At 34.7% G+C, this 23,593-nt stretch overlaps 1 protein-coding gene across 1 annotated transcript in view; it reads left to right on the top strand.

The window, feature by feature from the left end:
- BMT2 (base methyltransferase of 25S rRNA 2 homolog) overlaps positions 1-21,538 on the top strand; it is a 116,285-nt gene extending 94,747 nt beyond the window's left edge. Inside the window, exons 4-5 of the mRNA XM_003261206.3 lie at positions 8,032-8,146; positions 18,317-21,538. Coding sequence (XP_003261254.1) covers positions 8,032-8,146; positions 18,317-18,946 — 745 coding nt within the window. The 3' untranslated portion in view covers positions 18,947-21,538. The remainder of the gene's footprint in view (positions 1-8,031; positions 8,147-18,316) is intronic.
- The last annotated feature ends 2,055 nt before the right edge of the window (positions 21,539-23,593 follow it).

Below are 23,593 nucleotides of genomic sequence, written 5' to 3'. Positions count from 1 at the left end.
ACATTATCATCCAGATAACATTATTATCTTATCTTGCCTCACACAGACAAGTAAATGTAAAATAAAAACAAAATTGTTAAAGACAGAAGATAAAAATGAAGTATAACTTACATCTTTATTGGAGTTGCAGAAAGAGAGGTGAGAATGGGAAAGCCAAACCTCACTTAAAAGAAATTCTAAAGCTATCTTTCAGGCAGAAAAAAAGTGATCCCAAATGGAAAGTCTAAACAGATATACACCAGTAATAATAATAGAATTAAAATACACAAAATGACTAATTTGTGTGGTTAACAGAATTTTAAGTGTTCTCAAGGTTTTGTATGGTCTGGGTGAAGACAAAGGCAATGTAAAATTTTCAAATTAGCAAAATCAAAAACATGAAATTATTAAGATTTAAAAAAGAAAAATCTAAAACCAGTTCTCAACTTTAGCTATACAATACATTCACCTAGGGAGCTTTTGAAAATCATAATGCCCAGACTCCATCGTACCCCCCAATTAAATCAGAATTTCTAGGTGTTGTTAAAACTTCCAGTGTGATTCCAAAGAAAGTATAGAGTGTGAGAAAAGAAACATAGAATAGGTAGAGCAGATAGAAAGTGCAAACGTAATATAATAGATCAAAATATTCCAATTAAAACATAGATTGTCAGACTCTGCATATAAAAATCCAATTTATGCTCTTATGAGAGATATCCAAAACATGAGGCTTTTGAGTAAGTATCATTGCTAGAGATAAAGGAGACATTTTTCATGATAAAAGGTGTGATTTAGTAGGAAAATATAACAATTTTTAATTTGTGCCTAATAGTATCGCATGCATATATGAAACAAATATTGAATAATGAGATTTATTAACACTTCATATATATAATGAAAATTGACAGACAAATCTACAGTTGTTTTAGGGAGATTTATTTTTGATGGTTGTTTGATCCAGGATTCATCAAAGATTACATGTAGTATCTAGTTAAATATCTCTTGGACTGCATTAATATAGAAAACTCCCTGTGATTACATTAATGTTTCTGGTAAGCATGCTTCATAGGTGATATGTAGTTCTCAGGGCATCACTCAGGGGCAAATGTCAGTTTGTTCCCTTTTCAGTGATGTTTGATCTTTTGACTAAGGTGATGTCTACCAGATTCCTCCCAAGTACCTTTAATCTGTAATGTGTGGAGTGAATTATACATGAACACCAAGTGAAGTTTCTGTTTTCACCAGTGGCTTTAGCATCCATTAGTGGTCTTGCCTAAATCAAGTTGTTTTTATTACAGTGGTTGCAAAATGGTGATTAATTTCTATCTTGCTCAAATATATTGGTTGGCATTATTTTGTAAAAACATCTTTCCCTTCTCCCCCTTTCTTATTTAAGTACCTGTAGACTCAGATTTTAAATCATTGTGTTAAAGTTCATTCTTATGATGGTGAAATCATCCCAAATTAGGCCAATGGAAATGCCTTTAAAGTAGTTTCTTTTACCTTTTCGTAGTGTTTGAGCAGTGCTTTACTTTCTTGTACAATAAGATCATCCAGGCTTACCATATACTTTCTCTGATTCAACCCTGGCATAAGCTATTCCTCTAAGTAGTACAGGTTCCTTTTAGTGAGAGAACGGTATTTAGAAACCAAATTCTGGGTATTAGATATGCTTTTTGTTACTGTGGTGTCACTGCTTTGACATCCTTTCTTATGAAACCTCTAATTCTAATCCATCACTGCAGGGTTTTTTCCCTCCATTCCCTCATTCTGAATTTGTATCTCTCAGCAACTTTAGTTTATTTGCCATTTGCTCAGCTCTTGAAGACACACAAAATAATTTCAAAATGACTATATCAGCACCACCACAACAACAAACATTAAAATTCAGGATATTTTTGCAGTTCTTTTTTTTGTCCCTAGAATATTACCCATCAAGATTATTGTCTTCAGAATAGTGTGCTCAAATGGTATTGAATTATTGGTTTTCCTTCTGTGTTATTTGACATTTAACTAGATTCATTAGTTTATAGTGGTTTTATTTTTTGAATATGTAAAACATTAACAACTTTCAAAAGTCAAAACTGCAATGAAAGGTATACTCAGACATCCCATCTCATACTTAAAGCATCCACCTTGTTCCAAATCTTCTGAGGTTTTATTAGTTTCTGGTTTATTTTATCCTTTCTAGGTTTCTTTTTGCAAAAACAAACATATATATGAAAATAACAAAATACCTTTAAATCAATTTGCAGAGATTATTCTGGTTTTTTTTCCTTAATGGTGGAAGATTGAGGAAACATTCAAAAAGTAAGACTATCAAATATTTGAACAACATGATTAACAAACTTGCCCACTTATAAACATAGATGTAAAATCCTGAAAATACATACACACAGTCAATTCTCATTTGTAAATTCCCTGTCTCTGAATTACCTAACTTACTAAAACTTACTTACTTGTAACCCTACAATCAATACTTGTGGCAAAAAATTTGACTCATTCTACACACAAACTTCCCAGCTGAGGTCCAAAAGGTGAGCTATGCCTTGTTTCTGCTCTCTCACACAAACACCCTTTTCACAGCCTATTTGGTGTTACATTTTTTGTTTGTGCTTTTTGTTGGTGACTTTGTTTTTAAAACAACCCCCACATATGGTGTTGAAATCTAGTGTTCCTAAGCACAAGAATGCTGTATTGTGCCTTACAAAGAAAATACATGTGTTATGTAAGCTTGCCTCAGGCATGACTTATAGTGCTGTTGGCCACGAGTTCAATGTTAATGCATCAACAATATGTATTAAATACAGTGCTTTTAAACAGAAACACATAAATTCAAGGTATGTGTTGATGAAAATGTTGTGACCAGAGACCTAATCCTGTAGTTTCCGTAAGAGCCATTGTTCAGCATTCACTAATTCAACATTCATGGTCACTTTATAGAACCAAATGACCACAAGTAGCCAGAATTGACTATACACACACAGACATATAAAATAAATCCTTCAGATTATGAAAATAATATATAGAAGCCAATTTAGGACCTTCCAAAGAATGCAAGATTGATTTGACACTATACAATTAATGAATTTTTTCTACCACATAAACAGATTAGTCATATCTGCACAAATATATAGAATGCATTTGATAAAACTCCACATGGATTTGTGTCAAAAAAAAAAACAAAAAAAAAAACCACCCTAGCTAAGCATAAAAATGACTTCATGAAGTCCTGGCCAGAGCAACCAGGCAAGAGAAATGAAAGGAACAAACAGAAGCAGAGAAGTCCAACTATCTCTGTTTGCAGATGACATGATTCTATATCTAGAAAACCCCATAGTCTCTGCTAAAAGCTCCTAGATCTGATGATCAACTTCAGCAAAGTTTCAGGATACAAAATAAATGTACAAAAATCAGTAGCATTCCTATACATCAACAACATTCAAGCTGAGAGCCAAATCAAGAACACAATCCCATCCACAATTGCCACAAAAAGAATAAAATACCTAGAATACAGCTAATCAGGGAGGTGAAAAATCTCTGCAACAAGAATTGCAAAACAATGCTCAAATCAGAGATGACACAAACAAATGGAAAACATTTCATGCTCATGGATAGGAAGAATTATTATTGTTGAAATGGCCATACTGTCAAAGCAATTTACAGATCCAGTGCTATTTTCATCAAACTACCAATGACATTCTTCACAGAATTAAGAAAAACTAGTTTAAAATTCATATGGAACCAGAAAAGAGCCCAAATCACCAAGGCAATTCTAAGCAAAAATAACAAAGCTGGAGGCATCACAGGTTACCCAACTTCAAATGATACTACGAGGCTACAGTAAACAAAACAGCATGGTACTGGTACCAAAACAGACACACAGACCAATGGACAGAATAGAGAACCCAGAAATAAGACCTACAACCATCTGATCTTCGATAAAGTTGACAAAAGCAAGGGGGACAGGACTCGCTATTCAATAAATGGTGCTGGGATAATTAGCCATATGCAGAAGATTGAAACTGGACCTCTTTCTTACACCATACACAAAAATAAGATCAGTTAGAAAGACTTAAATGTAAAACTAGAAAAACCTTGGAAGATAACCTAGGAAATACCATTCTGGACATAAAACCTGGGAAAGATATGACAAAGATGCCAAAAGTAATTGCAACAAAAACATTGACAAGTGGGACCTACTTAAACTAAAGAGCTTCTGCACAGCAACAGAAACTATCAACAGAATAAACAGACAACCTACAGAATGGGAGAAAATATAACCATGCATCTGACAAAGGTCCAATATCCAGCATCTATAAGGACCTTAAACAAATTTGCAGGCAGAAAACAACCCCATTAAAAAGTAGGCAAAGGACATGAACAGACACTTCTCAAAAGAAGACAACCGTGTCCAACAAACATGAAAAAATGCTCAACATCACTAAATGTTAGAGAAATGCAAACCAAAACCACAATGAGATATCATCTCACAGGCATCACAATGGCTATTATTAAAAAGTCAAAAAATAACAGCTGCTGGCAAGGTTGCAGAGAAAGGGGAATGCTAATACACTGCTGGTGGGAACATGAATGAGTTCAGCCATTGTGGAAAGCAGTGTAGCAATTCCTCAAAGAACTTAAAACAAAATTACCACTAGACTCAGCAATCCCCCATTATTGGGTATACACCCAAGGGACTATAAATCATTCTACAATAAAGACACATGCACACATATGTCCATCACAGCACAGTTCACAGTAGCAAAGACATGGAATCAACCTAAATGCCCAACAGCAGTAGACTGGATAAAGAAAACATGGTACATATACACCATAGAATACTATGCAGCCATAAAAAAAGAATGAAATCATGTCCTTTGTAGCAACATGGATGGAGCTGGAGGTCATTACCCTAAGCAAACTAATTCAGGAACAGAAAACCACATACCTCACGTTCTCACTTGTTAGTGGGAGCTAAGTGATGAGAACACATGGACCCAAAGAGGGAAACAACATATACTGGGGATTACTTAAGGGTGGGGACAGAGAAGGGAGAGGATAAAAAAAAAAACTACCTATTGGGAACTATATTACCTGGGTGACAAAATAATCAGTACACCAAACTCCCTAAATACCAAATTCCTGAGACACATAGTTTACCTGTGTAACCTGTACATGTACCCCTGGACCTAAAATAAAAGTTTATAAGAAAGGAACTTCAACTTTATCAAGCGTAGTATATTAAAACCTATACCAGTTTTTACATTTAATGGTGAAACACTGGAATGTTCCTTTCGATGTAAGATTAATAGTGTCCATCCACTTGCCCACTTCTATCTACCAACATATTGGAAGTCCTCGGCAGAGTGGTAAGGGGGTAAAAAATGGATAGGTAGGTGGGTGATAGGAGAGGATGAAACACAAATGTCATTTTTCACAGATTAGGAACTTATGTACTTACAGTACACAAAATAATATACAGATAAGCAATCGAGATAAATTTATTAAAGCTGCTGGATCTAAAAAAATAATGCATAGTAGCCACCCCTTCTTCACAGAGAATACATGCCGACACCCCCCGTGGAGGCCTAAAACCACAGACATTACTGAATCCTATACATACTATGTTTTTATATATACATACCCATGATAAAGTTTAATTTATAAGTTAGGTACAATAAGAATAACAATAAAATTGAACAATTATAACAAAATACTATAAAAGTTATGTGAGCATGTTATCTCAAAAGTATCTTATTGTACTTCACTTACCCAAATACTATAAAAATTATGTGAGTATGGTATCTCAAAGTGTCTTATTGTACTTCACTTACCCTTATGATGTGAGATGATAAAATGCCTATACAATGGGATGGAGTGAGGTGAATGACATAGGTATTGTGACTTAGCATTAGGCTACTGTTGACCTTCTGACCATACATCAGGAGGAGGAGGATCATCTTCTTTCAGTAATCCTAGATCATGAAGCCATGCCTATGTCAATTGTTAGATATCAGGATCATAAGATATCCTGTTAATGACTAATGCAAAAAGCGTGGATACTTTGGACAAATGGATGTGATTCGTGTCCTGGGTCTGACGGTGTAAGATTTTACCATGCTACTCAGAGAATGTCACGCAATTTAAATCTTACGGTTTATTTCTGGAATTTCTGTTGAGCATTTTCAGACCATGGTTAACTGTGGGTAACTGAAACCACAAAAGGTGAAACACCAGATAAGGGGGGACTATTGTATCCAAGTCAGTTGCGTCTGTGTAACCAACAACAAAAAATGAAATTAAAAAAAAAAAAACAGTAAAATGTATCCATGGGGAAAAAAGATAATAAAAGCATCAAAAACTAGGAAATACCAAGGAATATAACTCCAACAAAAGATGTGAGGGAACTTTTTAGAGAAAATGATCAAAACTATTGACAGTTTTTTAAGTAAATGGATAACTATTCATGTTCATGGATTTGAAGATCGAATATTGTAAAGATGTTAATTCTCCTTAACTGATCTTTAGACTTAATGCCATACTAATAAAAGTCTTAAGTATACTACTATACAGCAGTAAAAGTGAATTGTAGAAGCACAAACAACTCAAAAACATAACATCAATTGAAAGCAGCAAGTCACAAAATGTAATGTGAAACTAAACTGTAGACATTCAGTCATAGGTACTTAAGACTATAAAAGGAAATCAAGGGAATAAATAAGGAAAAGTGACTAAAATAGGGGTAGTGACTACCTAAAATAAGGATAGTGACTACCATTTTGGAAGGGTGTGGGGGATGTCATCAGGGAGGGTCATGTTTCCAGGGTGCAGTCATTATGTCTTGACCTGAGTGATAATTACGTGGTCACTCACTAAGTGACTGTTTTTTAAACTGTGTATATTTTATGCAAGTAAGAAATCAAGGAGCGAAGCCAAATAATTTGAAATAGGCTAAGTATATTACTGAGAATTGATCAGTTATTAAGCTAATCCATGATATGATTAAGTTATTGGTGATTGTTCCATAATGTTGAAGTAACTTGAATGGTTTAGGATACTTCATTGAGATAGAAAATTCAATTTATAAGAAGTATATATTTTTTAAGACTCTCAGAAATGTTTTGCTACTCAGTTTACTAGAATCTATACTACAGAATTTAGCATATAGCAAATTCTGCTTTTACTAGGGAAGATCATTAGTGGAAGAAATACAGATTTTTTATATAACATGCAATGATATCTACCACTTTTTGAGCACTTACCATGTACTAGGAATAGGGTCAAGTATTAAATGTATTATCTTATTAATTCTGGAAAAAAGTCTAAGGGTAAATGCCACTATTATCCCCATATTACATGTTAAGGGTCAGAGTCAGGTTATGATCTTAGCCTTTGTGATTCGAGAACTCCTTAACCATAGCCCAATAAGGGTAAGAATGACTATCTAGCGTTACATATTGTTACAGATTCTCATTTGTTTTTTACTGTCACTATCATGAGTGTAGAGTGGAGTTTTCCAGAGACTACATAGCATGTGATATTGCAACAGCCCGAATGCAAAAGCAGATATTAGAATTCATTCATCTTCAATTAGGCCAGACATTAGAGACTCGAAAAAATATATTTTTAAAAAATGGGGGTTGGGGGTGGGGGAGCCAGGAGCAGTGGCTCACGCCTCTAATCCCAGTACTTTGGGAGTTGAGGCTGGAGGATCACTTGAGCTCGGGATTTCAAGACCAGTCTGGGCAATATAGCAAGACCTTGTCTCAATTTTTAAAAAATTAAGTAAATATATATAAAACAAAGCTGTACTTTTTTACTATCCTTTTTAAGTCTAATAAATGAATATTTTTAAGACTTGTTCATCTTAACTTCAAATATGATCATTACTAATAGATATAACTCACATAAATGAAAGCTCATTGGGGCCCTCAGTAATTTTTAAATGCGTAAAAGGGTCCTGAGACCAAAAAGTTAAAGAACCGATAATCTATGTGATTTCTTATATTCTCATATTTGATTTTGTTCTTATAAAATATCTGTTTTTAGGTTGCTACAAGCCTCAGGAAAAATCAGATTACTTGATGTTGGCAGCTGCTTTAACCCATTTCTGAAGTTTGAAGAATTTCTAACTGTTGGCATAGATATTGTACCTGCTGTAGAGGTATGCATAGTTTTGTTTCCAGACTTCAATATTTTACATGTATATTTACAAAAGAAAAGCACTGTCTTTGCATCCCTAAAATAGCAAATGTATTTCCTGTGTACCCATTAAGGAGAGATTTCAAAACTAAATACATTTTGTGAAAAATTGAGCATTTAACCAAATATTGTCTTTATTTTCTTTATCATCTAAATAGCCATTTTCTTTATCATCTAAATAGCCATAATCTAAAACTATGTTAGAGTAAAATCATTGCAATTAAGAAACTTCACCTGGGCGTGGTGGATCACTCCTGTAATCCCAACACTTTAGGAGGCCAAGATAGGCGGATCACCTGAGGTCAGGAGTTTGAGACCAGCCTGGCCAACATGGTGAAACCCTGTCTCTGCTAAAAAATAAAAAAAATCAGCTGGGCGTGGTGGCGGGCGCCTGTAATCCCAGCTACTCAGGAGGCTGAGGCAAGAGAATGGCTTGAACCCAGGAGGCAGAGGTGGCAGTGAGCCAAGATCGCGCCACTGCACTCCAGCCTGGGTGACACAGTGAGACTCCATCTAAAAAAAAAAAAAAAAAAAAAAAAAAAAAAAAAAAAAAAAAAAAAAAAAAAAAAAAAGAAACTTCAGTAGATTACAGAATTCCACATAGTGGTAGTGTTTGGGTTTTGCATTTTGTTGTATTTGGTTTATTAGTTTCTTTTAATGCATCTCTTTCTGAAATATACAGTGTTGTAGAGCCATTATGGAATAGTAGAAAGAGGCAAGGGCTTTGGCATCAGCCAGAACTTTATTAAATCCAGCTTGTTTGTACTTGAATCAATGAAACTACTTAACACTTGGCCTGGTACATTATAGGAACTCAATAAATGATAGATACTATCCTTTCTTTTGAGAACATTTCCTATGGGTCAGTTATTATGACACTATCATTTCAATTCAGTGAAGCAGGATCACCTCCTTATCAGCTTGAACATTTTTTTAAGATGAAGTTTTCGCTCTTGTTGCCCAGGCTTGAGTGCAGTGGCGTGATCACTCACTGCAACCTATGCCTCCCGGGTTCCAGCGATTCTCCTGCCTCAGCCTCTCAAATAGCTGGATTACAGGCATGCACCACCACGCCCAGCTAACTTTGTATTTTTGGTAGAGACAGGGTTTCACCATGTTGGTCAGGCTGGTCTCGAACTCCTGACCACAGGTGATCCACCTGCTTCAACCTCCCAAAGTGCTGGGATTGCAGGCATGAGCTACTGCACCCAGCCAGCTTGAACTTTCTTTTACCTTAATCACGTGATGCCAAGAGTTTGTGTTAAAGGCATTTTTTAAAGATAGATGACTCTAAAGTAGGCACATTAATGTTATTCTGGGAAAAAAATCTTTTTCTGATATAAATAATTTATGTTTACCATTTTACTCTTGATAGAACTCTAGACACAAAAATTTTTACAAAATGCATTTAAATATTTAAAAATAACATTAACACACATTTTGTAAAGTATGGATTAGAATATTAATATATTAGTTATTAGGGATTTTTTTCCCTATGTTGCTGTATTCCCAGTACCTAGAAGAGTGCCTAGTAGATTTAATACTTTTTTAAATAAAAGAATAGAATCATGTTTCCAGCCTAGGCTTGAACCTCTCCATCACCATTTTCTAGTCTCTGATCCTCAGTTTTCTCATGTGTATAATGGGGTTAGTAGTAGACCACATTTCATAGGATGTTGTAATGTTTTCTTGAAAAAAAAAGAAAGTATTTAAAGCACCAAGCATAGTAGCTCTTATATAGTGCCTGCTAAATAAATGTTTGTTGTTACTACTGCTAAGTTCCTGCATGAAGATTTAACTTTCATATGAAACTTTAATGATGAATCATTTTGATAAGCATAACTAAATCTGTATAACACTGAGGAACAAGCAAGTCCTAAAACCATTACTGTTACTTCTACTTTCGTTTTCTCTATTATAAAATCACTGTTCTTAGCTTACCACTGCAGAGAATTTCTGTGCCATCAGGAACTAGTTTTAAAGCCCAAGTGGCTTCATGCATGGATTATCTTCCCTTCCTTCCTCAAGACATACATGAGAGAGGTTCTTCAGGGACTGCTGAGACATCATGACCATTTGATCTGATCCTTAATATTAAATCTATGTATGGATAGGGTTATAAACACTGAATTGTATAGTCACCAGGAAAGACAAAAGACTGCTATACATAACTTAAGTAGTAGAATCAGAGTTTCACAGTTCAGAATCCTATAACTAATTTTAAAACAGAGTAAAGGGATTTACTCTTCCAGCCAAGATGGGATAACATAGACCAGCTTTATCCTCTTCCACTTGAAGTAACAAAAATGTGGACAAAATATTTGAAATAATTTTGACACTGCACATCAGGTAATGAAGGACAGTGATCTCAGAGATGGAAAACAAATGACACAAGTCCTACAGTTACTCTAGGATATTGCCTTGAGAGAGTTTCCAGGATATAGCACAGAGAAAAACCCAAGCAGAGTTCAGGTGATTCCGTGAGTTGTGAGTCCTAGGAGACTGAGGCAGCTGGAGTTTCTAGAATGGTCTACTGAAAATAAGAAAGCCATAGAGGGAAAACTCCAGAGGCCTGCAAAAGGTCCCCTTTGAATACTCAGCTGAGTACAAATCAGCACACATGTATATGAGAAAACTACATGAGACTGGATAAGGTACTGTCCGAAAGGCTTAGAGGTTACAGTGGCCAGCACTCGCACGGAGAAGTATTAATATTGTACCTGTTCCCATCAGCCATAATGGAATATTCAAGATTCACAGACATTTAATAGAGTACACAGAGAAGGGTCTTACCTCAATAATGGAGAATAATTTGCCTTAGACTAAACACTAGTGCTCTAGTCCAATGTAACAAATCTTAAAAGCAAGACCCAAAAAGTTCAGATTGTCTCCAGTTATCTTAACTACATCCCAGAACACAGTTCAGGAATATTTATAGCAATCCATAGTTACGTAGAACCCACCAAGGTAAAATTCACCATGTCTAGCATCCAAAAAAAATTACAGCCATGCAAAGCAGCAAGAAAATAGGACCCACAGTGAGGAGATAAATTAGCCAACAACGACCAACCCTGAACTGACTGACACAGAAACAGGGACATTAAAATAGAGATAATACCAGTTTGGGAAAATTACTTAAGCTAAACATTTACACAGTTTATATTCTTTCCTTATAGGTGTTATGCTTCAATATGGTTTTATTACTTAAAAAAAATCAAAACTGTATAAAAAGCCAAGTAGGAACAGGAAGATATTTTAAAATACCCAAATCTATCTTGTAGAGACAGATACTATAATGTGTGATGTGAAAATGCATACTGGATAGGATTAATGCATATTAGATGTTGCAGAAGGAGAGGGAAATTGAAGATATAACAATAGCAGCTATCCAAAATGAAACAGAAAATTTTTTAAATAGAAGAGCATCAGTGATACAAATCTTAGCAGCTAAATATAAGCATAATTGGAATCCCCCAAAAGGTGGGGGATTTGAAAAAATGGCCAAAAACTTTCCAATTTAATGAAAGCTTAAACTCACAAAGAAGCCCAACAAACCCCAAACAAAAGAAACATCAAGAAAATTACACCAAGGAACATCAAATCAAACTTCCAAAATGAGTGATAAAGTCTTAAAAGGTCCCAGAAATTGTAAAGACACCTTAAAGTACTGAAAGAAAAAGTCACCTAGAATTTTATACCCAGCCAAAATGTCTTCCAAAAATGAAGATGAAATCGATTTTCTTCAGATGTGTAAAAGCTGAAATAATTCAATATTAGCAAGCTTGTATTATAAGAAATGTTAAGGTGGAAGTGCTTTAGCCAGGTAGAAATATGGCTCTACACAGAGGAATGAAGAATACTAGAAGTGATAACTATACAGCTAAAAATATTTTCTCTTGTTGTTTAAACTCTTTAAAGATAATTTACCATTGCTTCAGGTTGAATTGTGTCACCCTAACACAGATACGTTGGAGTTCTAACTAAAGACGTGACTTTATTTGAAGATAGGAGCTTTACAGAGGTAATCAAATTAAACAGGGGTGATTACAGTGGCCCCTAGTCCAATACGACTCTGGTATCCTTATAAAAAGGAGAAATTTTAATTCAGAAACTCACACAGGGAGAACGCCACATGAAGATGAATACAGAGACTGGAGAGATGCATCTATAAACCAAAGACCACCAAAGATTGCCAGCAAACCATTAGAGGCAAGGCAAGAGGCATTGATTAGATTCTTCCTCACAGCCCTCAAAAGGAAGAAATCTTCCCAAAATCTTGACCTCAGACTTCTAAACCTTCAGAACTATGAGAAAATTTATATTGTTTAAGCCACCCAGTTCATGGTACTTTGTTACAACAGCACTAGCAAACTAATACAACAGCTTAAGCAAAAATAATGATATAGACAGGGGTTTTTAATATAGATAAAATGAAAATTTATGACAATAGCATAAAGGGTGAGATGAGAGAATCAGAAATAAACTTGGCCCTCCATATACTTGGATTCCACATCTGTGGATGCAGTCAACCACAGATCAAAAATATTTGCGGCAGGCCATGGTGGCTTGCACCTGTAATATCCCAGCAATTTGGGAGGCCAATGCAGAAGGATTGCTTGAGCCCAGGAGCTTGAGACCAGCCTATGCAACACAGCAAGACCCCGTCTCTACAAAAAACAAAAAAGTTAGCCATGCATGGTGCACTTGTAGTCCCAGCTACTCAGGAGACAGATGGGAGGATCGCTTGAGCCCTGGAGGTTGAGGCTGCAGTGATCCAAGATTGTGCCACTGCACTCCAGCCTGGGCAACAGAGGGAGACCCTGTCTCAATAAATAAATAAAAACGATACAACAATAAAAATAATATAGCATAACAACTATTTACATAACATTACATTGCATTATGTATTATAAGTAATCTAGAGATGACTTAAAATATATGGGAGGATATGCATAGGGTGTATGCAAATATACCATTTTGTATAAGGGACTTGAACATCTGTGGATTTTGGTATGTACAGTGGTTCCTGGAACCAGTCCACTGTGATAATATTAGTACTTTGAGGTTCTTATACATTAAGTGGTATAATATTGCTTGAAAGTAGACTGATAAGTTAAAGCAACTGCTAAAATAAAAGAGTTATACCTAATCAGCCAACAAGACTGATAAAATCATAAAAAATTTAGTTAACTCAAAAGATGAAGGAAGAGGGGGAAGGGAACAACAATCAAGTGAGACAAGTAGAAAACAGCAAGATTATAGATTTAAAACCTAATCACATCAATCAACACATTAAATAGAAATGGCCTAAATGCCCCAATTGAAAGACAGAGACTGGCAGATTGGGGGGAAAAAAGCCAAGACCCAAATATGTGTTGCCCATAAGAAATGTACTTCAATTATTAAGACACAAATAGAGTGAAAGCAGTAAGATGGGGAAAAGAAAGCTGGCATGGCTACATTAAAATTAGACAAAGTATATTTCAGAGCAAAGAATATGATCAGGGATAAAAATGACCATTCCATAATGATAAAAGGGTCAGCTCATCAAGAGTACGTAACAATCTAAACCAAACTTGGTCTATGCACCTAATAACAAAGCTTCCAAATATGTAAACCAAAAACTGATAAACTGTCAAGGAAACATAAACATTGATAAAATTATAGAGATTTCAGCACCCCTCTAAATAATTCCTAGAACAGGTATACTGAACACTTGGTGAAGAATTCACAATGGAAATTAGAACTTTTTTGAAATAAAAATACAAGATATCAAAATGCATAGATGTCACTAAAGTCACAAAAGTAGTACTTAGGGGAAAATTATAGCACTAAACACCTTTATTAGATAACAGTCTCAAAGCAATGACATCAACTTTTCAACTAGAAGAAAAAAGAGCATTAAATCCAAAGTACAAGAAAGAAAATAATGATCAGAGCAGAAATCAAATGAAATAGAAAACTTTCAGAAAAATAGGGAAAATTAATGAAAGCAAAAGCTAGTTGAGTAGATCAGTAAAATTTATAAACTCTATCCTGCTGATCAGAAGAGAAAAAGGTAACATCATGACAGATTTTATCAACATGAAAAGGATAAGAAAATATTTTGAACAACTTTATGCCAATAAATTCGACAATCCAAATGGACCAATTCCTTGAAAGACATAACCACCAAAGCTTATTCATGAAGAAACAGATAGGATGAATGGTCCTAAATCTATTAAAGAAATTATGAATTGGCAATTTAAAACCTTTCCACAAAGAAAATTCCAGGCACTAATGCCTGCATGTTAAAATTTACCAAATAGTTACAGAAGAAATAATACCAATTATATATATTCTCTTCCATAAAATTGAAATGGATGGATTACTTCCCAACTCATTCTGTGAGGCCATTACTCTGGTATCAAAATCAGACAAATGTTACAAAACAAAGCTATAGATCCATATCCCTTATGAATATAGACACAGATGTTCTATACAAAATTTTAGCAAATTGAATCCAACAAGGTATTTTGAAAAGATAATATATAATGGCCAAGTTTATTTTCTCAGCCATGCAAGATTGGTTTAAAATTCAAAAACAATCTATCATATTAACTCAAAAAGGAAAAGTCATTTGATCATTTCAGTAGGCACAGAAAAAGCATTTGACAAAGCTTTGACAAAATTCAACATCTGGACTTTCCTTATTTAAAAAAAAAAAAAAAAACTCAGAAATTTAAGGGAATTTCTTGAACCTGATAAAGGGTATCTGAAAAATCTCCAGCTAACATCATCCTTAATGATGAAAGAAAAATGCTTTTCTCACAAGAACAAGATAAGGATGTTTACTCTTACAGCTTCTATTTAGCATTTGTACTAGAGGTTCTAACAATTCAATAAAGCAAGAAAAAGCAATAAACGGCATCCACATTGGAAAGAAGTAACACTGTATTCACAGGTGTCATCGATCATCTATTTGATTGTTCTGTGTAATCTTCAAAGAAGCTCCTAAAACTAAAATGAGTTTAGCAAGGTTGCAAGAGACAAGATCAATATACAGAAATTTGTGTGTATATACTAGCAACAACCAATCAGAAATTTTAATTAACAACAGTACCATTTACTCTGGCATCAAAAATATGAAATATTTATTTTATATGTGAGCATATATGAAATATGTAGCTTATAAATCTGACAAAAGTAGAAAAATCCACATGCTGCAAACCACAAATTAGGAGAAAGTAAAGATGACCTAGGCTGGGTGCAGTGGCTCACACCTGTAACCGCAGCATTTTGGGAGGCCTAGGCAAGTGGATTGCTGGAGTCCAAAAGTTTGAGACCATCCTGGGCAACGTGGCAAAAACCTGTCTCTACAAAAAAAAAATAGAAAAATTAGCCAGATGTGGTGGCACTTGCCTGTGGTCCCAGCTACTCAGGAGCCTGAGGTGGGAAGATTGCTTGAGCCCAGAGGGTGGAGGTTGCAGTGAGCTAAGGTCACACCACAGTACTCCAGCCTAGGTGACAGAGTGAGACCCTGTCTGTATAGAATCAGTGCAGTCCTCATCAAAACTCTTGTGGGCTTTTTTGTAGAAATTGAAAAACTTATTCTAAAATTTGTGTGGAAATTCAAAGGACCTAGAATAATAGCTCAAAACAACTTTGAAAAAGGACAGTGTTGGAGAGTAACACTACCTGATTTCAAAATTATAAAGCTGCAGTATTCAAGACAGCATGGTATTGATGTCAAGAATATCAGTGAAATATAATAGATGGTTCACAAATAGGCCCAAACTTAGATACCTGATTTTTGCCCAAGATGGAAAGCATAGTCTTTTCCACAATGGTGTTGAAACAAAGGGGTATCCATATACAAAAGAAGAAACTTCAGACCATACCACACTCCATATAAAAAAAATGAACTTGCCCGGGTGCGGTGGATCATGCCTGTAATCCCCGCACTTTGGGAGGCCAAGGTGGGCGGATCACAAGGTCAGGAGTTTGAGACCAGCCTGGCCAATATGGTGAAACCCCATCTCTACTAAAAATACAAAAATTAGCCAGGCATGGTGGTGCGTGCCTGTAGTCCCAGCTACTCAGGAGTCTGAGGCAGGAAAATCGCTTGAACCCAGGAGGCAGAGGTTGCAGTGAGCCAAGATCATGCTACTGCACTCCAGCCTAGGCAACAGAGTGAGACTCCATCTCAAAAAAAAAACAAGATATATCATAGACCTAAATGAAAAAGCCATAAACTATAAAACTACTAAAGGAAAACATTTTGAAAAACAGTCTTTATGACCTTGGGATAGGAAAAGACTTCTTAGGTCTGACTTTGAAAACAACATCTAAGAAAGAACAAATTGATAAATTAGTCTTCATCAAAATTAAAAACTTCAGCTCTTCAAAGGACACTGTTAAAAGAATGAAAAGGCACATGATACTGAGAAAATATTTTTAAGTCATATATAATAAAGGACTTGGATCAAGAATAAAGAACTCTCAAAACCCAGTAAGAAAATACTTAAAATTTAAAGCAACCCAATTAGTTTTAAATGAGCAAAATATTTGAACAGACACTTTAACGTAGAAGATATCTGGATGCCAAATAAGTCCGGGAAAAGACGATAGACATCACTAACTCATTAGGAAAATGCAGATTAAAACCGCAATACCACTACACATCTATTTCAATTACTAAAATGAAACAGACTAGCTATACCAAGAGTTGATAAGGATTTGGAGGAACTGGAACTCTCATACTCCTGGTGGGAACATGAAACTACATAACCACTTTTGAAATCAGTTGGGAGTTATTTAAAAATTAAACATACTACACCACCTACTGTATGATCTAGCCACCCAAGATATTTCCCCAAGACAAATTAAAGAATGTTGATTCAAACACATGAATGGGAATACTCACAGCAGCTTGAATTGTAATAACCAAAAACTAGAAACAACCCAGATATCCATAAACAGGTGTATATGGATAAACCAACTGTGGTACATCCGTGATACAATGGGATACCATTCTGCAACTTAAAAAGGAATAAACTGTTAATACCTGCAAGAAAAATCTCAAAATGATTATTTATATAAAATTCTAGGAAATACAAACTTCAGTGGTTGCCTGCTGGCAGGGGAAGAGAAGGGACTATAAAGGGGAATAAGGAAAATTATGGGGTGTTGGATCTGTTCATTAGCTCGACCATGCCAGTGGTTTCATGAGTGTAAAAATACATCACAACTTATCAGACTTATGCTTTTGTGTCATTTATACATCAATAAAGCTGCCTTTAAGGGAAGAAGAAAAGCATCTTTTTTTCAGGTACTAGAACATTACATATCACTTTTCGTAATAAACAGTCCAGATGACTACGTGGCTGGCTTGTATATACACTAACATGAGTGAGGGATTAAGGTATTAGGTCATATCTTTGTTAATAACTATTGGTATATGATAGAGTAATTTTTGTCTAATTTTAAAATGGCTTTCTTATTCTGATTCATTTCCATAGTTTTAAGATTTAGCAAATTATATAATGTTGTTTATTCCTTTAGTTGTATTGTTTCCCATGGTCATTTGTCTAACTAAATTTAGTTTGTTCCAAACCAGGGATTAACTTTTTAATAGAATAAAAGTAATGTTGAGGGTTACTTTTTAAATGGTTAAAGTTAACGGTTTCAAAGAACTTAAGTTTTGGAATCACTCTGCTTGTACAAATTTTATAATGCCTCTTTTATTATCCTCTTTATTTGATTCATCTTTATTTCATGGTATTTCTTGTTTAGAGTTTTTATATTAGCTTGTTTTTGGTAACCGTGAATGTAAATAGAGATAAGTCATTCCCGTAAACTCCGACCCAAATTAAAATTCATGTAAGTCCCAACCCAAAATACACACTTATTTCCCATTTTAAATTGTTAAGCAAAAATATACATTTAAATGATGATTAGCAGGTCTTTGGACTTGAGATTTTTGTAAAAGTTGTGGTTGAAGAAATCTATTCAAGTTTAATAATTTAAAAGGAAAAATATATAATCAATGCTGGAATTACTACAATATGTGAAATGGTTTGCTGAAAAGTCTATGTATTAAAGTGGAAATAATCTTGAAGTTCTTAATATGCCTTGTTTTCTGTTTCTGCAGAGTGTCTATAAATGTGATTTCCTGAACTTACAGCTTCAGCAACCACTCCAGCTTGCACAGGATGCTATAGATGCTTTTTTGAAGCAGCTGAAAAACCCTATTGATTCTCTTCCTGGAGAACTTTTCCATGTGGTTGTTTTCTCTCTCCTTCTTTCTTATTTTCCATCTCCTTACCAGCGATGGATTTGCTGCAAGAAAGCCCATGAACTGTTAGTGTTAAATGGTTTATTACTAATCATCACACCTGATTCCTCCCATCAGAACCGTCATGCTATGATGATGAAAAGCTGGAAGATTGCTATAGAGTCCCTGGGCTTTAAACGCTTCAAGTACTCAAAGTTTTCACATATGCATCTGATGGCATTTAGGAAAATCTCTCTAAAAACCACAAGTGACTTGGTTAGTAGGAACTACCCAGGAATGTTATATATTCCTCAAGATTTCAACAGTATAGAAGATGAGGAATATTCTAACCCTTCCTGCTATGTTCGATCAGATATAGAAGATGAACAACTAGCATATGGTTTCACAGAACTCCCTGATGCGCCATATGACTCAGATTCTGGAGAAAGTCAAGCCAGCTCTATTCCTTTCTATGAGCTAGAGGACCCCATATTACTTTTAAGTTAATATAGAAGCAAAAAGCCCCTTTCAGTCCAGGCTCCTAAACTAATTGCTTACACCAATTGGAAATACTAACATGAACTCAGTGCTGAAAACCTGGTTTGCATAAAAGAAATGCAGAGGTTTACAGAGTTTGCTATTTTTTTCTACTTCTCAATTTTAAAATTTATTCTTCTATAGAAAGCTTAAAGTTTCATGCAGAGTGACTCATGTCATAGCAGAAACTACTGTTACTTTAGCATTTAGCACTATCATAGAAAGGTACCTTTTTCTCTTTAGTGCTATTGTGAAAACAAGCATAATTTGCTATATGTTTTCCTTTTCAACTTTTCAATGTTGACTATAAACCATTGAATGGAAAACTTTAAGATGTAGAAAGCTGTAGATTGCACTTTGATGACTCACAAGTTAAATGTGATACAGAAAAATAGATCGGTTAGTTTTTTGTGATGCACTTATCTTTTTCTTTAACTAAAATTGTGATGTTACAGAAAGTCATTTTATGTTCCTTTTTTGTCTGATGATCTAATATTTACTGAACTTTTTGTAATTGGTGATAATTCTTTTTCTTTCTTCCTTCTATTAAAAGCTCATTTGACAGCATCAGACATTGGGGGAGAGATTTCCCCCAAAGTGTGTATTCTCATTTTATTAGCCCTATCCAATAAACACCATTGCCAAAGTAGTATTTTCATAACTTTCTTGTTGATTTGGGCCTTGGTGTGAAGTATATTTACCTGAGAGTTCACTTTTAACTTTTCTTAAACTTAGGCTTCATTTACAAAATTTTTTATTTAAGCAAGGAACAATGTAATACTCAATAATGACCTAAAACACCTTTTTGAAAGGGTTTGCACTTGGAAGAGAGTTTATGTTCTGTTGAAACCAACTTTGATAGGGTCCTCACCTTTCCATTAAGGAGGTGCCGCACTACAAGTTTCAAATTATATGGAAAAACCTGAAATTAACCCTCTGTTGGTGATCTCATAAAATGGTTTTGACCTTTTGGTATCTTAATTTCTATCTAAACTTTATCAGAAATTTTTCTTTGAATATATCAATTAGTTGGCTGTGGGAATTTTCCCTTTCCACATTAATAAATGCCTTTCTGTGTTTCTGAATCAGAAGCAAATGATTAGGGAAAAATATATGTCCAAACAAGACAAGATTAGTTTAAACAGTTAAGAACGTTTAGTCCACATTGTCTTGTCAGCCAGCAATTGTCATGGAAGCTATCATTTTTAAGAGTGCCACTGTGTGGATTTTTTTTTTCAAGTGGTTATTACATTAAAATTACCTCATACTGAGGTTTTTGCACTGAAATATCACAGTTTCAGATTTCATGGTTAATGTTGTGCGTATGTTTATATGTTTTTAAAGGAAACTTGCATTTTCAATAGTTGATCCTAAATTTCATAAACTGCACTTCTTTACTCTGGTAAAGCTGATGTTTTTGTGCTTATTGTGAATTGCCGTAGTACCTTTGAATGTCGAACTTTATTTAGAAATATAAAACTTATCCTTTATGATATAAATGGTTGAGTGTATGTACCCAGTATTTCTAATTAAATTTCACATGCTAAATTAATGAAAGTAACAAGATTGTAATTTTTTAAAGTCAGTTGATTAAATGCAATAAATATTGGTTGCTCAGATACGCCACAAGTAACTCAAAATTTTTCATTTACTTTCAATAGCATAAGATTCTTTCATATTTAGGATTGACTGTTCTTCCCAGTTAAGCACTACAGGATTATGTCTTATAGCTTCCCCAAGAGAAGGGGGAAAAAAAAAGCACTGTGTTGAGGATAATACAGAACTATTTTGAACTATTTTGGTAGTACCTTTTACCATACTGTTTGCTTTTTGATTTGGGTAAATACCTTAAGAGCAAAGAAAACAATACACCAAATGAAAATGCTTTGAAAGTAAATGAAAACAGCGCTTTTGAAAGGCTGGTGTAGTATGACCCTGGAGTCAGCCTTTGTGTTACAGCTAAAATGTTGGTGCTATAAATTCTGATTGTTTACAGATGTTGATTCTGCTTATGCTCCAAAGTGTGCATGATGTATTTTACGTAGTACTCTGAGGAAGTCTCTTTATAAAACCTACTACCACTTAGTATAAATTTGTTTGAATTTATATCATTTGTTACTGTAAATTCAGCTTATTCAAATTAGGTTGGCACAGATTTAAACTGATACACATTCCACCAAAGCCAATTCAGTGTATAAGTATTGAAGTATAAGCAGTCATTGCAGCTTGATGCCAGATCATGTATGTAATAACAAGTGGAAGTTAATAGGGCCTTCTAATACTGTATGGGTACTCCTAAGAATTATTTCATTTTGGATATAAAGAAGTTATGAGGCCTCCTGTCACATTCACAGCTGGTTCTCCAAAATAATTTGGTTGTTTCAAAAACAAATGGTAATCATTTGGTTGGATTCTTCAGTTATCATGACTAGATCATGTGGTTTTACCATACTTGCCAAGTGGTGGGAGGTAGCATACCTGAAAATGTACGTGTGTGTTTGTTGTATTTTTTCACATTTTGTGAACAAAGCACATTTATTAAAAATTTTAAATTTTCTAGTATTCTTTGTCTGTTACTTGTAAACTGAAAGTTCTGTGGTCTTTGATGTATCTCACTAAGTGATTTCAGCATTGGGAAGCAATTTAGAACTTGAGTGACTTGTACAATTTTCCAACTGGGTTTCATTTTTGTTAAATCCCTTAATGTCATAAATTTATTCACTGAGATCCAGAGAACTCAAGTGACTTCCCATTGTCATGTTTTGTCATGTTTATGGCAGAAGCAGGGCAACAGCATAAATTCTACTTTATTGTATGTCAACCATATCACATTCTTTTTTTTTTTTTTTAAAGTAAGCTACATAATTTATCAGTTCTTTCAGGACAGCAGATGTCTTTCTCGTGATAGGAAAGGTTTTTTGTTGTTGTTGTTTATTAAACAAATGTTTGAATTCTGCCATGTGCTATATATGCGGGGAAAGCAGCAAGGATTGGAGTGATCATTGTCCCCTGCTCTCATGGAGCTTATGACCTAAGAGTGAAGACAAGCATGCTACGTGTACTTAGTATCTGTATCCAAGAATGATTACCTGCTGATGCTACAGTTTTGCCCTGGCTTAAAATCCTTAATTCACAGAAGTAGAACAGGAAATAAGAAAAGCTTTAAACACAAAACTAGCAAATTACACATTGTGGATAAGAGAGATGTATTGTTCATTCCTCTAGAAAAGTATAACCTAAATATAAATTCTGATGTAAAAGCAGAAAAAAAAAATGGATACAAGCTTTTTGTTCCATTTTCCTACACTTTCTGAGCACCATGCAGCAATGCTATTCCTCTGCAAGAGTCCACACACTAGGTCAGCAGAAATGTAAATCAAAGATTTGGTTCCTTCTTGGTTTTGTAAATTGCTTGTTAGATGATAACAAAGGTAGAAAACATTCTTTGTTGCAAAAAAACCCATAATACAAACATTTACTACAAGGAATGTTTGTATTATAATAACTTTATTCTTTAAAAAAACTGAATTGCATTAACCATGATGGTATGATAATTCATATTAAAGTCATACCCATGAGCTACTGTGAATGCAAAGCTCCCCAAGTATATTAGTGGTGGCCTATATATATATATACACACTACAAAATCCAGTGAACAAGCAGGCTACAATAGCTAACGATTTAAAATTAAAGATCTCTAAATGCATAAAAGGAGATACGCTGGTTTTTCTAAACCCTGTTTTTCTTTTGTCAGAGAAATGCAAATCTCAACAATTGGAAAGCCTTTAAATTTACCTTAAACTTTGGTTTGTATGCTTTTTTCTAAACTTGTTTCAGAATCTCAGTAGTTTTCTGGGTGGCTCACGCCTGTAATCCCAACAGTTTGGGAGGCTGAGGTGGGTGGATCGCTTGAGGTCAAGAGTTCAAGACCAGCTTAGCCAACATGATGAAACTCCATGTCTACTAAAAATATAAAACGTAGCCAGGCATGGCAGCATGTGACTGTGATCCCAGCTACTCAGGAAGCTGAGGCACAAGAATCGCATGAACCTGGAAGGCGGAGGTTGCAGTGAGCTGAGATCACGCCACTGCACTCCAGCCTGGGTGGACAGCTAGGTCTCAAAAAAGGAAAATAACCATCTCAGTAGTTTCTAAATTAGTATGCATCTATTTTTTTTAATGAGAATCTTGTTACATATGGCAATATAGAGTATGAACTTTTAGTAATTGAGTTAAGCAGTTCAACTTATTTTGAATTTTATTTTCAACCATAACACCTTCGCTAAGTTATGAGAAAGCTAGTCTGCTTTTTGTGATAGTATAAAATATTTATTGTCAATGGTTGTTTTTAGTAATCAAAAATGATAGCTAAAACTATTCTGCATCACAAATTTTTAAGTTTGGGCCCATCAGTAGTATCAAAGATGGTACTTCTTTCTATGGTTTTTAAGTTAAAGGAAAACTACAAAAACTTAGACCATAGGCATTGACTGCAGAATTGTTTCTTGAATTTGTCATTAATAATTTGAAAGCTATAAAACAAGTCTGTTGTTGGATTGGAATGCCCATGTAAGCCATAAAAATGGTAGGGAGCATTGCCCCCAAAAAATGAAACAG

The sequence above is a fragment of the Nomascus leucogenys genome, chromosome 13 (genome assembly GCF_006542625.1).
Source record: "Nomascus leucogenys isolate Asia chromosome 13, Asia_NLE_v1, whole genome shotgun sequence".
Lineage (NCBI taxonomy): Eukaryota > Metazoa > Chordata > Mammalia > Primates > Hylobatidae > Nomascus > Nomascus leucogenys.
Note: the sequence above shows the minus strand (reverse complement) of the source record. Positions and strands in the feature narration are given on the sequence as shown.